Below are 16,562 nucleotides of genomic sequence, written 5' to 3'. Positions count from 1 at the left end.
GTCCCCTCTGAACAGGCCTACCTGTCTCGGACACTGGCTTCCTCTCAGGGGGAGGCTGGGACACCACTGCTTCGTTCCCTGGGTAATTACTTTGGGGCACGTCCTGGAACTCCTGGGCTTACCCTTGTCCCCCCATTCCTCTGCTGGGGACCCTGCCCACCTCTGGCAAAGTCGCCCACAAAACCTTTGCGGACCCGGGTGCTCACCCAGCAGTCCGCCTCCTCAGCAAGTTTCCTAGGGTTAGTCAGCTTGCTATCAATCAGGTGCTCGCATAGCTCTGGAAAACAGTTACTAGAAAAATGCTCCCACGCAAACAAATCGTACAACTGCTCAAAAGTTTCCACTTTGCTATCTTTCACCCAGTGATCCATTGCTCTGCAGAAATAAGACACATATTCAACCCATGTGGTACCCTCTAACTTCTTACAGGTTCTAAACCTCTGCCTGTACATTTCTGGGGTCAAACCATAACGAGTCATCAAAGCCTCCAATGGGTATACACCATCCTGCTGTACTAAGGCAGGCCCAACAGGGTATCCCTATCATCACTCACAAAGCGTCCCCACAACCCCGCTCCCCAATCCTTCTCAGGGACCCGGTGGGACACCATTGCTATCTCATATGCGGCAAACCATTGCCCAATATCCTCACGCTTGTGAAAATCCTTAATGACAGCTTTAGGAATATAAACTCTACTCTCTGGAGTTACGAAAGGTATGCTGCCACCAGTGGGGGAGACTGGGACACTCCTCGCCCTGATCTCCATCTCCCTCAACATTCTCTCATGCTCCATTTTCATTTTCTCAAGTTCAATTGACAATCAATCCTTCTCGAGGTCTAACTTCTTACTCTCCAGGTCCTTCTGACCTACCAATTTAGCCATCTCCAAACTATGCCTCCTATCTCTCTCCCTGTCCTCCCTGGGGTCAGGCTCCTTTGGGGTACACTAGTACCTGGATTGGAGGGTGTTCTATCTCCACCCCCCTTTACTGCATCATCCTGCTGCCCTCCAGCATTCTCTACCTCATCTCCAGCAGACTCTCTAGCTTCCCACCAGGCCTTCAATGCCTTCTGGTACTCCTCCTTCCTAGAGAGACCTATCACAGGGACTGCGAATTGCTTACAAAATGACTTCAGCTGTCTGGCAGTATAGGTATCTAATCTCTCCTCCTCAAAGGTGAGATTCGCCGAAGCATTGGACGCTGGCCTTCCTCTACTAGCAGTACTCATGGCTGCTATCAACAAGTCACTACTAAGACAACCAACCAACCAAACAATTAAAAAAAATGGAGGCTGAATTTTGTCTACACTCACTAGTGGTGTTTACTTGTTATTGTACGTGGATCATAAAGGTAAGTCCTGATCCCACCGCTGCCACCAATGTTAGAAATGGGGGTCTCTAGTTGGCCAGGGTTGGCACCACTGTCCAAATAGGGACCCTTCTTCCTAAGTCAGGGCAAGTGGGCTACCCCCTTTGACAACCCCTGCTCAACCCTGTGGTAACGTAGCACGAGCAGTTAGGCCTATCTCAGAGGCGGTGTGTAAAGCGTTTATGACCACATACAATAAGACAGCAATGACACCACAAAAGGGACATGACTCAGGTAGATATATAAAAATAATATCTTTATCCAACAGTTTAACTCAAAACTTCTTAAAGCGTTTCAACACCTACAATTCACGCCCCCCCCAAAGGGACAATAACGTATTCACCCAAAGCGTGACATAGACTGAGTTCAGGGCCTACGCGATCCGGTGCACACCAGATACCTGTCATGGAAAAGGGACACAGCGTGCAGCTTCTCAAAGAACCCACAATGATTCGGGCACTCAGGGAAAAGCGGGCGCTCAGCGGCTGCAGCGGCCATAGCTGGTGGTGGCGATGACTCTCGTCGTGTAGCTTTGCGGAGGGCACACAGCGGCAGCAGCTCTCTCTTAGCTGCAGCGGCCCACAGGACAATAGCGACAATCATCAACAAGGGGGGACCAGGTGAGGGCGCACAGCGGTAGCAGCTCTCTCTCGGCTGCGGCAGCCCACATGACAAATCCCAAGGATGCAAAGTTTACCAAAAGTGCGGGCGCTCAGCTATCTTAGCTGCGGCGGCCCACGGGACCTATCACGATGATGCAAAGTAGCAAAAGGGTGCGGGCAGTCAGCGGCTACAGCTATCTTCTCGGCTGCAGCTGCCCACAGGACAAATCACAATGATGCAAAGTAGCAAAGGGTGCAGGCACTCAGCGACTACAGCTCTCTTCTTGGCTGCAGCGAACCACGGGACAAATCACGATGATGCGAAGTAGCAAAGGGTGAGAGCACTCAGCGGCTACTGCTCTCTTCTTTGCTGCAGCGGCCCATGGGACAAATCATGATGATGCCAAGTAGCAAAGGGTGTGGGCACTCAGCGGCTACAGCTCTCTTCTTGGCTGCACCAGCACACGGGACAAATCACGATGATGCCAAGTAGCAATGGGTGCGGGCACTCAGCTGCTACAGCCCTCTTCTTGGCTGCAGTGACCCACGGGACAGAGGATGGTCTCGGCCCAGCTGGCACCATGGTGGACGCTCAGCAGCGGCTACAACTCTCTCTCAGTTGCAGAGTTCCCCGCAGGTTCAGCGAAGGGCTTGGAGGTGCCGGTTCCGGTGGGCTCTCAGCGGCGGCAGATCTCTCAGCAGCGGCAGCTCTCCCTTAGCTGCATGTTGCCCACACAAGGTTAGAGAAAGGTTCAAAGGTTCAGACCTAGGCGGGCTCTTAGCTGCAGCGGCCTGCTTCGGTTTTAGCAGAAGATTTCAAAGGTTCACGTTTAGGCGGGGTCTCAGTGGCGGCAGCTCTCTCTTAGCTGCAGCGGCCCGCTCCAGGTTTAGAAAAAGGTTCAAAGATGCCCAGTCCGTGGTCCTCACAGTAGAACTAGAGGCTCCGGATTACTCGACGGAGGCCTCACCTGCAAGTAGGATTCCTCGCACAGGAATTCCGAAGGCTGGCGGGGTGAAGTCTAATGTCCCTGAGACTTCTGCAGGAGGCGCTCTCGATTTAGGCCCTCGGGTAGTTTCTTCGGCAAGCTTGGTCAAAATTTCAAAGTCTTTTCCTCGGTGCGCTCGGACAGAGTTTCATCTTGACATCCAGAAGGAACACACCTGGACAAAGTTCCAGCGCAGCATTTTATACCTTAAAAGTCTTTGTTCTCTAAGGTCACAAATCACTGACTCCAGTCAGAACCAGTTCGGTGGGGTCGGGGAGCACTTGGTTTATGAGGTGACATCCTGCCCTTTCAGAATGAGTCTGCTATCAGACACCCAGTGGGAGGTGGAGCCATCATTCACCTTGCCAAAGAGTAACCCCTCCCCAGGCTCTGAATACGATCTCTATCTTTAGCCAGGTCTGACCCAACTGGCCCCGCTGCTCCAAAACCAGACGGCCAATACACATACTTGCAAACAGCCTACAGTAAAGCTTAGGCCGCAAACTACCGCGTTTTCAGGAAAGGTATTTCCAAACATGTAACATACAAACGGTCCTTACCAGAAGGTGCTCCTCAATGTCCTGAGCACAAACATACCAAACTCGAAGTTCCTATTAGGTTCCTAGGGACAGATAGGATGATAGAAAGTAATTTTTAGCCGGCCCATCCTGGCCTATGAGAATGGATCGTTACGCAGTAGCGACAGTGAAATGGAAGGTAACTCGCTATTGACACAGGCTACACAGTTGTGGGCATTATGGTTATCCTTATTCATAAAATTAATTTATATACAGGGAGCATTCGCGCTGTGGCACTGAGTAGCAGTGGCACGGCGCCCAGAATATCTAAATCCAGCCAATATAAAAAATAGGGAGAGGAGAGAGGAAGGGAGACCCGCGCCAATGATGCCAGTTTTAACACACCCCTTACTTAGATGTAGGTTCACTATATTTATTCTAAATCACTGCACATATAAACCTATCTATCAGTCTCCCGTACGGGAGGCCTTATCAATCCTGAAGGCAGGGTGCTGGGTTTCATTTGAGAGGGTGCCCACGCATGAGCAGAACCCCTCTGCAGCCTTCGGAACCTATTTTCCGAGGTTGTTTGTGATGCAGCCAACCATATATATCTAAGTGCATTATAACCTCCCGGTAAATGCTAACTTTAAAACATCTGCTTAGAAACATGTTGTGCTCCATGACGAGACTATCTCGTCATGGGCACAGAAGAGGTTAACACCCACTATTTAGGAGTTCACTTTTAACACCCCTAGTTACAGGTTCACTTTTAGCACCCCTAGTTACAGGCTCACTTTTAATACCCACTATTTACAGGCTCACTTTTAACACCCATGTTTACAAGTTCACTTTTAACACCCCCTATTTACAGGCTCACTTTTAACACCCCTATTTACAGGCTCACTTTTAACACTGATCTCTCTTGTTATGCTTCAGGTTCAGATGCTCCCTGAAGGCTGCCTGCACAGGGATGCCATCTCAGGTGGTACCTACCCCCAACATCCAGTCCGGCTTCTCCCTGAGGAAAGTGCGGAGCCACAAAGGTAAATATAATTACTGACATGTGAAGCTCTCACCCCTCGTTCACTAATGTCAGACCACATGACGATATTGCCTTCTTCTCACTAACATCAGAGCATGTGAAGATATCAGCCCTCTCTCGTTAACATCAGAGCACGTGAAGATTTCACTCTCCTCTTACTAATATCAGAGCACAGATGTCACCCTTCTCTCACTAAAGTTGAGGCATGGGAAGATATCTGCCCTCTTTCACTAACATCAGAGCATGTGAAGATATCACTCATCTCTCAGTAACGTCAGAGCACATGAACATATCCCTCTCCTCATCTAGCATTGTGCTGCGTAAGGATATCACTCCTCTCTCACTAACATCGGAGCACATGAACATATCACCCCTCTCTCAGTAACATCAGAGCACATGAAGATATCACCCCACTCTCAGTAACAGAGTAGCACAGATCTCACCCTCCTCTCGCTAAAGAGGCATGTGAAGATATCACCCCCCTTCCACTAACATGAGCCCGTGAAGATATCACCCCTCTCTCAGTAACATCAGTGCACATGAAGATATTGTTCTCCTCTTCTAACATCATGCCATATCACTCCTCTCTCAATAACATAAGAACGTGAAGATACCGCCCCTTTCTCAGTAACATGAGCACGTGAAGCTATCACCCCTCTCTCACTAGCATGAGCACGTGAAGATATCACCCCTCTCTCACTAACATGAGCACGTGAACATATCATCCCTCTCTCAGTAACATTTGAAGATATCACCTCTCTCTAACATAAGAGCATGTGAAGATGTCACCCCTCTCTCACTAATATGAGCAGGTGAAGATGTCACCCCACTAACACGAGCACGTGAAGCTATCACCCCTCTCTGACTAACATGAGCACGTGAACATATCACCCCACTCTCAGTAACATGAGCACATGAAGATGTCACTCCTCTCTCAGCAACATGAGCATGTGAAGATATCACCCCTCTCTCAGTAACATGAGCATGTGAAGATATCACCCCCCTCTCACTAACATGTTCATGTGAAGATATCACCCCTCTCTCAGTAACATGAGCATGTGAATATATCACCTCTCTCTAACATCAGAGCAGGTGAAGATATCACCCCTCTCTCACTAACATGTTCATGTGAAGATATCACCCCTCTCTCACTAACATGAGCATGTGAAGATATCACCCCTCTCTCATTAACATGTTCATGTGAAGATAACACCCCTCTCTCACTAACAATAGCACTTGAACATATCATCCCTCCCTCAGTAACATGAGCACATGAAGATGTCAGTCCTCTCTCACTAACAAGAGCACGTGAAGCTATCACCCCACTCTCACTGGAGCAAGCTATCACCCCTCTCTCACTAACAAGAACACATGAAGATATCACCCCTCTCTCAGTAACATGAGCACATGAAGATGTCAGTCCTCCCTCGGTAACATGAGCATGTGAAGATATCACCCCTCTCTCAGTAACATGGGCATGTGAAAATATCACCTCTCTCTAACATCAGAGCAGGTGAAGATATCACCCCTCTCTCAGTAACATGAGCATGTGAAGATATCACCCCTCTCTCACTAACATGTTCATGTAAAGATATCACCCTTCTCTCAGTAACATGAGCATGTGAAGATATCACCCATCTCTCACTAACATGAGCATGTGAAGATATCACCCCTCTCTCACTAACATGTTCATGTGAAGATATCACCCTTCTCTCAGTAACATTGAAGTACCGGGTTTTTCTGAACTAACCCAGCGGTGCCAGGGGACACACCCGAAGACTTCGAGTTCTTCCTGTTTCGGACCACAGAAACACAGAGTCTTCTAGGTGAAGTCAAAGATCGTATTTATTGGCTGGAGACCAATCACAGGTATCCGAGAAGTACAACACGGTGTATGTTCTCAGGAGACTGCCCCCAACCAAAAACCAGTCTTTTCTTATATACAGAATATTACACTCTGGGCAACACCGCCCCTATTTTACAAGTGGTCGTTCACATATTTTCGCTTCAAAGAAAGAGCACAGTCATGATGATAATCCCACATTTCAACTCGGTCAGCACATAATTATTTACCCAGCGAGAGTCAGAACCCTCATCAGATATCAGCAGACCCCAATAAAACGGACACCTCCTACTCGTAAAACAAGCCATAAAGTAGGAAACAGAGTCAGGTGTGAAAGGGATTAGTCAGGAGTCGCGTGGGATACACGACTTTATGATGTGTTGGGCCCTGATGCTAATCCCATAAGGCCGCAGTAAAAGGAACCGGCCGGGCAGGACTGACCTCGGGCAGCGGGGTCAGTTTGCATAGGTCACACAGAGACAAAAGAAAGATTGCGTGTCCTTTAGGCCTGGGCATGGCCTCAATGCGCAGCCTATGTGAGGGCAACCACAAAATGGTTACCCTTTTAAAATGGAACCCGAGGGTTTTCGACATGTAGTATCGTATACACGGTGAATTCATCGGTGAAACATGACGAAAACACTCATACATACCGCATTAGTCATTTGCGGTTCGCTGATACCGGAATCGGCAGGGTAGGACCATGCTACCAACATGGTTCCGAAATTTACAGTACCACAGACCCTCCTTTTGCCCTTACATAGGCAATAACTATACTCATACTAATCTGAGTCCAGGTCTATATTCATAAAGTCATGAAGGTGTTGCTGTAGCATCATCCTATTGCTTAGTTCGTCCCTTGATACAGGTCTCCTTACACATGATGTAACACAGAGGCTACACACTACAGGAGCACACTGTACACATAGACAGAACAGGAAAAGAATGGCTAAGATCGTCCCAATGACTATTAGAATCTTCCATCCCCAAGCTGATATCAGTCCCCAGAACCACCCCATCATCGACCAGTCTCCTTTATCCACATGAATGGATTCGGAAATCTTATGCAGTTTGGAGATGGCTTGATAGACTGTCGGAGCGCTATCTGGTATGAAAATACAAAAGCTTGATTGGATATCCTTGCATACCCCACCATGGTCTGCAAGTATGACATCTAGAACCATACGGTTCTGCAACGTCATGAGGCGATCTGCTTGGAGCTCAGCTGTCAAGTTACCAAGGGCACCAGCCGTTACATTAACAGTGGTTTCAACTACACGAGTCAGTTGTCTCAGGTTCCTACTATTGACCATTGGTCCCCAAAACGGCAGGAAACCCAGGAAAAAGTCTTCCGCTTCCTGACCGGCAGTATCCTCCTTACTAACAACGCCTCTCACAACTCTGGTCTTGTGATAATCAGAGGCGGCAGTAAATGTCGGTGGTAGCAAATGTGCAACATAACACGTGCCCGAGAAATCAGGGGGCAACCATGTATATGCTCGGTCATTACAAACAAAGTATGTACCCTTGGCAGCCAAAAACGCAGGGGAAAACTGTGATGGAAAAATGTACGTTTCAGCACAGTCACTCCTCCCTAACTGAGCTCTTGGATTCTGACCATTACCTTGTAAACAGAACCGACCTATGTGGGGTACGACCCAAATCGGGGATGAACTTTTACGCTGTTTCTCGCCCAGACTAATGCTATACCCCGTCGCGTTCCAACCCACATAAGCTCGCAACTCATCCTTGGGAATAGATGAATATGCATCGATATCTCTGCTCATATCGGCAACTCCTCTCATCAAGGCTTTAATATTCGTGCTAGGTCTAATGGAACGCGGTGGTCGTGGGGAATAGGTCTCAAGTGCAAAAAGAAACATAGTCTGGAATGCCCATGATGACCCATTATAGCTAAACGGCAACACTAGATATGGGATACCCTTATTAATGGTATGCGGCATCAAACCACACACCCAGCAATTTGTCGTATTCATAACTAGTTGGTGCTGGTGCAGAAGTTGAATAAACGAATTGTTTACGAACTCAGAACGTCTAGCTTGTTCGTGTTCAGGCAGAGGGTGGAAAGAGTGTGAGGAAACAGTAGGAGGAGGTATGGGCTGTATAGTGGGTGCAGACGGCACTTGAAAAGACAATAATACATAACCTACAGAAAACATCATCATGCTAAATAGGACAAACAGACATAATATTACAAAACGTTTGCTATTCATTACTTTACATATTCTGCTCTTAAAATTTATTTCCTCAGCGGGTCTCTTCATCTCGAAAAACTCCATCCTCTAATCGTGCTGTTCGCGGCGGATGAGTGTCTTCTGCTAAGGAGTACACCTGTCAGTCCAGGGAACGCCCTAGACCAACCAGACCGTTGACCTAACGTCTCCGGCTTGTACCCCAAAGTCTTGGCACCGCGACCCTGCAGCTGAACCCGGATGGCGGTTCGAAAAAGCAAAAATAAGAAAGTTTTTCAGATGGAAGAGAGAGTCGCACTTCTCAAAAAAAAAAAAAATATCAAAGAAAAAGAATTTTTATTTGTCCATAGTTCTCGGCCTCAGATTGTAGCGACTTCTTGCAGGTACTGTTTGGTCTTGAAACAAGAGTTCAGGCTCTGTAGTGTCCAATTGAATTGACGGTGGCACAGTTTCTTGCAAGATGTCATCGCTTTCCTTCTCAGAAAGCGTTCCTTTTACTCGTGCGTCGCTAAACGGCAGGAAACGAGGCACAGTCTCAGTCTCTGAGTCAGCGATCCCTTTCTGGACCCACTGGTCGGAAGGCAAAGGCAAAGGGACCCTTTTGCAGTGAACACCGTGTATCCAGTTCTTTTTCCCTTTTACTCGAACAGCCGATCTCGTGGAAAGAAGGACGAGATGGGGGCCGGTCTAACGGGGCTCATCATTCTTTGTCCTTTTGAAGTTTTTGACCAGCACCCATGATCCAGGATTGATAGGATGTCCTGGAGCTTCAGAGACCTGGGGCAGAGTATCATGCACCTGTTGGTGTAAAACACGCAATTTAGCCGTCAATTCATACAAATAATCAAGCAGTATTGGGTGTTCGATCTCGCTGAATTTTGTAGGCCTTGGCACTCCCCATATATTGGCCGGGCGGCCAAACACGATTTCGTAGGGACTAAGTCCCACCCGTGAATGCACAGTCATTCTTGTTGATAGGAGTGCTAAGGGCAGAGCGTCAGGCCATTTAAGACCAGAACTCGCTTGGATCTTGGTTAATTTGAGCTTCAATGTGCCATTGTAACACTCTACTAGTCCAGCTGATTGGGGGTGATTTGCAGCGTGGAATTTCTGCTTTATACCTAGTCCCTCACATACATTCTTCATCACTCGTCCCACGAATTCACTCCCATTATCACTCCATACCATTCTTGGCATTCCAAACCTAGGGAAGAATTCTTTGACAAGGGCTTTAGCTGTGGATAAGGCAGTATTGTCTTTTAGGGGATATGCTTCTATCCACCTTGAAAAAGCGCAGACAACAACAAGTACATATTTCAAATTGTTGCACCTTTCCATGTGGATGAAATCTAGCTGCAAAACCTCAAACGGATACGTTGGAGGCGCAAAATGACCAGCTGGAGTTGGGGTTCCCCTACCAGGATTGTATTTCAAACATACCATGCAATTTTTGACCACATTCTCTGCACACTTGGGAATTCCAGCATTCTGCCATACTGGAGCCAACAACTTACAAATACCTTTCATACTGATATGCGCCATTCCATGTGCCATCGTGACCACTGGAAGCACATATGCATCAGGTAACAACCATCGCCAGTGTTCTGACAGATCAATCCAACAACCATTTTCATCCAATTTACCCTTACTTTCTTTCCACATGCTCAATTATTTCTCTGTGGCTTCAGCTTGAAGGGACTTCACACTCTCTATCATGTCTTCACACATTCCAACATCACCTTCCCATCTTGCAGGGCCTGCAACATACATTCGATTCTTCACATCTTTTGCTGTTTCTTTCGCGATTTCGTCAGCAAATGCATTACCACAACCAACATCATCAATAACCTTCTTGTGTGCACTGCATTTCACAATCGCAACTTGTAATGGCGCGGTCAACGACTCAAGGAGATCATTCACCAACTGACCATTCTGAATCTTAGTTCCATGCGAAGTCAGGAACCCACGTTCTTTCCACAAGCGCCAAAAACTATGGGCCACGCCAAAGGCATATTGACTGTCGGTATATATGTTTACTTTCATTCCTTTCGACAACACGCATGCTCTTGTAAGTGCAATTAATTCCGCTGCTTGAGCCGAATTATGTGGTATACGTGCAGTTTCAACAATCGTGTGCAAAGTCGTGACAGCATATGCAGCAGTCGTATCACCATTCGGAAGCTTGAAACACGAGCCATCCACCCATAAGGTACCATCACACTCAACCAGGGGAGTATATTTAAGATCCACTCTCCCTTTTGTTTCTTCTTCTGTCCTGAACAGACAATCATGCTGTTTAATCTCATCTATGTCTGCTGAAATCGGTAATAATGTAGCTGGATTCAGCGTATTGCACCTCTTTATGTGCACATGACTCGCTAGTAGTGTCAACTCATAACCTGACAATCGAGCACTAGTTAAGTGCTGTGTCTTGGTCCTGTTTAATAACGTGTCCACTGCGTGTGGCACCATCACAATCAACGTGTTGTTCATTACTAACCCTGCAGACTGTCAGATAGAAACAGCTGCTGTCGCTGCGGCTCTCAAACAACTTGGCAATGCCTTGGCTACCGGATCCAAAGTCGACGAAAAATACGCGCATGGACGCTGTCTGTCTCCAAAAGACTGTGTCAGCACTGACAACGCACAACCTTCTTTCTCGTGAACATACAATGTAAAAGGTTTACTGTAGTCGGGGGTACCCAATACAGGAGCCGAACATAATGCCTTACGTAATTCCGAAAAACTTTTCTGACACTCTTCAGACCATGGGACGGGATTCGGTGTATCTTTGCATGTTAATGCTATCAAAGGTTTTGCCAGCAACGAAAAACTCGGGATCCACTGCCTACAGTATGAAGTAATACCCAAGAAAGCACGCACTTCTCTCTGTGTTCTTGGCACGCTCAATTGTGCAATGGCCTGAATTCTTTCTGGGGTCAGTTTCCTTCCCTCCTTCGACAAGAGATGACCTAAGTAGGTCACTTCTTGTCGACAATATTGCAGTTTTGAGAGAGACACTTTGTGATGAAAGGCAGACAAATGACGCAACAATGACAATGTAGCTTCTTTACAAATCTCCTCAGTATCCGCAGCGATTAGTAAATCGTCAACGTACTGAATAAGGGTAGCACCACTAGGTAAGACAATTGTATCAAGCTGCGCCTTTAAAGCCTGACTGTATATTGATGGACTTTCACAGTAGCCCTGCGGAGCGCGTTTAAAGCGGAAGCTGCGACCTCCTAAACTAAAACCAAAAATATCCCTGCCTTCCTCTGCAATCGGAATGCTAAAGAAAGCATTCTTTAAATCAATCACTGAGAACCAAGCAGCGGAAGCTGGGATCATAGTTAACAAGGCAGTTATATCAGGGACAACTGGAAACTGAGGCACAACTATCTTATTTACCTCTCTAAGATCGATCACAAATCTGTAAACAGGTGGCTGAGAAGGGTCAGTACGTTTTAAAACAGGCAAAACAGGACTATTGCAAACGTTGCCTCTTGTCTCTTCAATTACATCCTTTTCAATCAAGTCATAGATGATCGCTAACAACGCTTTATCACCTTCATTAGAGATCTTGTACTGGGGAATGCGTGGCAATTTAACATTGGCTTTCAAAGTGACCACATATGGCGGTATTTCCAAGCGACCCACATCGTTAGGACCAGTAGCCCAAAGGACATCCGGAAGAGACGACAATTCAGTTGGCAGTTTATTCTTCGACAAATACATTGGCGAAATCACCTCCCTACCCAGTGTAAGTTGTACTCCCGAGGGGGAGCAATATAATGTCGCATGTAATCTCTTTACCAAATCCAATCCTAACAGATTTTCACCACAACCTGTCGTTAGGATAAGGGGTGCTTTCAGCTCACAAGGTCCAACAGAAAGGGGCATAGGACTAGAGATCGTGATCCTAACCGGGGCGCCAGAAAAACCTACTGAAACATTCATTTCGCCAGACAAAGGCGCGCCAGGGAGTTTTGAGTGCATAATTGAACTCTTTGCAGCAGCAGTATCCAATAGAAAGGGCTCTGACACACCCGCTGTAGTCACCTTAACATACGGTCCACTCTGATCCACTGGCACTGAAACAACTCCCTCTCTCTGTCTATGGCTGTCCTAGTAATCATCACCTTCCGCATTTCCATCTTCTGCATAATAGTCGTTATTATAGTACTGAGCTGTCCCACCAGTTACATTGGCTTGGTGATCAAAACTGTTCATCGTATTTTGAGGCGGAAGAGGACGCGCGTTCTGGGGAACATTCCCACGCCCTCTACCTCTAGGAGCTTGCTGACCACCTCTACCTCTCGCGCCATAAGCATTATTCGTGCGCTGCAACAATATAGGACAACTATACTTAAAATGACCTTCTTGTTTGCAATACGAACACTGATTGGGACCCACAGGAACACGCGGTTGGGAATACCCGAACCTTTGCAAGTTACTCTGAAACTGTTGGGGTTGTTGATAGTTACTCTGACCTTGCTTATAGTTATTCTGATCTCCACGTGGCGGGTAAGCCTGCTGTAAAAGAACCTTCGTCTTTAATTCTTTTGTTTTCTTGTCTGCTCTATCCTTCTCATCTTTATCCCTATTTTCGTAATACTGTGCAGTGGCCAGTATTTGCGCTGATGAGGAAACAGCCCAAGAACTCTCTGAATCTTTTAATTTCTTACACAACTCGGGAAGCAAATTATGCACAAATTTATCAACAAATAACCGTTGACCACCTTCCGTACTCATGTCTTGACCACTGTGGTCGATAAATGTTTCTTCAAACCTGGTGAAGAAATCAGACACTGTTTCGTCTTTCTTTTGTTTGCATGCGGATAATTTATCCCAATTCACACGCATCGCTGGCATTAAAGTCTTCATGTAGGTAATAATTCTACCAGGGAGTTCTGCTACTAAGGGCTCAGGTTTCGCACCACCAACTTGTCTAGTGTCTGTAGCAGTGATATTAGCCCACGTGCCACCTAGTTCTGCAGCATGATCTGCATTACGAATCAACCCCCATAAAGGCTGCGGAACGACATTCCCGAACAACATATCTATGTCAGCTAGGTTCATGACACACGATTCTGCAGTCTGTGATAACTCCTTATAATATCCTGCGGGGTTTTTACGGGGGTCAGGCAATGTCTGCTTAAGGGCTAAAACTTCTGATCGCTTCCAAGGAACATGTACCCAAACACGTTGGAAATGAGCTGGCATAGCAGCAATACCGTTAGCGGCATCAGCCGCAACCGCGTCCTTCCATACCGGAGGGACTTCTCTCATAGGGTATTGTCTAACCTTCCTATCAGAAGAGTCACGTTCAAACAGTGACTGAGAAGGACCCTCGACCCTAAAAGACAATAATGTCGCAACTGCTTTCTCAACATCGGGACCCACAATCGTACCTTTTCCAAATTCAAACCGTACATGACACAATTCCTGCGGGCTTAAGTCCAAACCATGATCTTCCAATTCCTCACAGAGGAATACACACATTTTCTCGAAAACGTATCTCTGTTTTGGTGCTTCCCATTGATGAAAAACATTTACAACAGACTCTACATCATATCTTGAAGGATAAATAATCCATTTATATGCCATGCGGTCTAATACTTCTTTCTCTTCAGAACCTGGCAGCTGACTACGCAACTGCGTACGTTGTGAACCAAGGGTCGTACTAGATGACCCAAAGAGAGGCGATATAAAACTAGTGACCGCACTAGCTATTCGTTGTCGTGTAGAAGGAGAAGTTGAGGCAAGAACAGGGGGAAAGACAGAGGGAAGAAAAACGGGTGCAGATACAGGTACAGGGGTCGTATCAGGAAGAGCGCCGAGGGAGGCAGCTGATGTACTAGGTAAAGTCGCGAGAAGCGCAGAAGAGATAGGCAGCGAAATCGGCGGCCCTTGAGAGGGCTGCGCCGTAGGGATCGGAGCCGGCTGAGGAGGAGCTGGCGGCTGCGGGAAAGCTTGCAGCAAATTAACTAGAGGCCGTACATTTAAAGGCTGCGGAGGCGCTGTAGCACTCTGCGCATACGGGGGTGGCGAACTCAGCAAATGTGACATTAGGGGATCTTTCTCCTTTTCTTCTGACGCATCTTGCTGAAGGGGGGGCAAAACTGGGTAGCATTTATCAATCACTAATTTACGTTGCCTGTGCAGCTGCTCATTCATTTGCTCTTCTTCATTATCTTTAAACTGCGAAGCTGCTTGCATTATCGACATACCTTTCTCTCTTTTATTTTTCTTGGCTAATTTGATTTCTTTCTGCTTGGCTTCCTTTCGCCATAGGCGGAAAGAATCAAACGGCCGGGCTTTCTTTTTAAATAATTTAACTTCTAAGTTATCTAGGATTTCTGTGTCGAAACTACCATTTTGGGGCCATTTTAAAACACCATCCTTCCTGGTGTATCGGATCCATACTTCATTATATGCAATGGGGCCCACTCCATGTTTCACATAAAGCTCATACGTTGGAGTTCCAATTGGAGGAACCGGACACGAATCCTCTAATCGGGAGTCCCTGTTACAACCCAAACAAAACAAATTTCCAAATATACTAGAACCAGGCATCGTCGCTCACTAGTCTAGTTTCAAACTTCAAAGGATTATCGAATACGATAGTCTCGTGAATACACGAGTCCTTTGGCTTTGGCACTTGCAAGTTCCAAATCAAAGCGATCCCAAAGGGATACCAAACCAAACTAAGGACTGGGAGACGCTCCACTTATACTTAACTGAGGTATCGATGACGTCAGCAGAAGACTCGTTAAATCGTTTCGCTCTACCAAATCAACAAGGGTCCAAAACAGGGCGATAGTCAGGGCAGCAGTCCTTTGCAGCCGTCGGGACGCAGAGAACCTCGCAGTAAAGACTTTCGGACCACGTCGACATGCAGGGGTCGATGAAGTGGCGGCCTCTCTCCAGAATTTTCACACGAAGCTCCTCACGAACCTCTGGCTTGGACCGGTACCGCTGAAATCGTCCCGAGTTGGGTGCCAACTGAAGTACCGGGTTATTCTGAACTAACCCAGCGGTGTCAGGGGACACACCCGAAGACTTCGAGTTCTTCCTGTTTCGGACCACAGAAACACAGAGTCTTCTAGGTGAAGTCAAAGGTCGTATTTATTGGCTGCAGACCAATCACAGGTATCCGAGAAGTACAACACGGTGTATGTTCTCAGGAGACTGCCCCCAACCAAAAACCAGTCTTTTCTTATATACAGAATATTACACTCTGGGCAACACCGCGCCTATTTTACAAGTGGTCGTTCACATATTTTCGCTTCAAAGAAAGAGCACAGTCATGATGATAATTCCACATTTCAACTTGGTCAGCACATAATTATTTACCCAGCGAGGCTCAGAACCCTCATCAGATATCAGCAGACCCCAATAAAACGGACACCTCCTACTCGTAATACAAGCCATAAAGTAGGAAACAGAGTCAGGTGTGAAAGGGATTAGTCAGGAGTCGTGTGGGATACACGACTTTATGATGTGTTGAGCCCTGATGCTAATCCCATAAGGCCGCAGTAAAAGGAACCGTCCGGGCAGGACTGATCTCGGGCAGCGGGGTCAGTTTGCATAGGTCACACAGAGACAAAAGAAAGATTGCGTGTCCTTTAGGCCTGGGCATGGCCTCAATGCGCAGCCTATGTGAGGGCAACCACAAAATGGTTACCCTTTTAAAATGGAACCCGAGGGTTCGACATGTAGTATCGTATACACGGTGAATTCATCGGTGAAACATGACGAAAACACTCATACATACCGCATTAGTCATTTGCGGTTCGCTGATACCGGAATCGGCAGGGTAGAACCATGCTACCAACATGGTTCCGAAATTTACAGTACCACAACATGAACATGTGAAGATATCACCCCTCTCTCACTAACATGAGCATGTGAAGATATCACCCCTCTCTCAGTAACATAAGCATGTGAAGATATCACCCCTCTCTCAGTAGCATGAGCATGTG

General features: G+C 46.9%; 1 protein-coding gene across 3 annotated transcripts in view; it reads left to right on the top strand.

The window, feature by feature from the left end:
• LOC146863541 (coagulation factor XI-like) overlaps positions 1-16,562 on the top strand; it is a 381,607-nt gene that overhangs the window by 324,173 nt on the left and 40,872 nt on the right. For all 3 annotated transcript variants that reach the window (XM_085643002.1, XM_085643001.1, XM_085643003.1), the window contains one exon: positions 4,416-4,522. In XM_085643002.1, the coding sequence (XP_085499128.1) occupies positions 4,416-4,522 (107 nt within the window). The remainder of the gene's footprint in view (positions 1-4,415; positions 4,523-16,562) is intronic.

This window comes from Triturus cristatus, chromosome 2_2 (genome assembly GCF_964204655.1).
Source record: "Triturus cristatus chromosome 2_2, aTriCri1.1, whole genome shotgun sequence".
NCBI lineage: Eukaryota > Metazoa > Chordata > Amphibia > Caudata > Salamandridae > Triturus > Triturus cristatus.
This window is presented reverse-complemented; position numbering and strand designations above follow the sequence as displayed.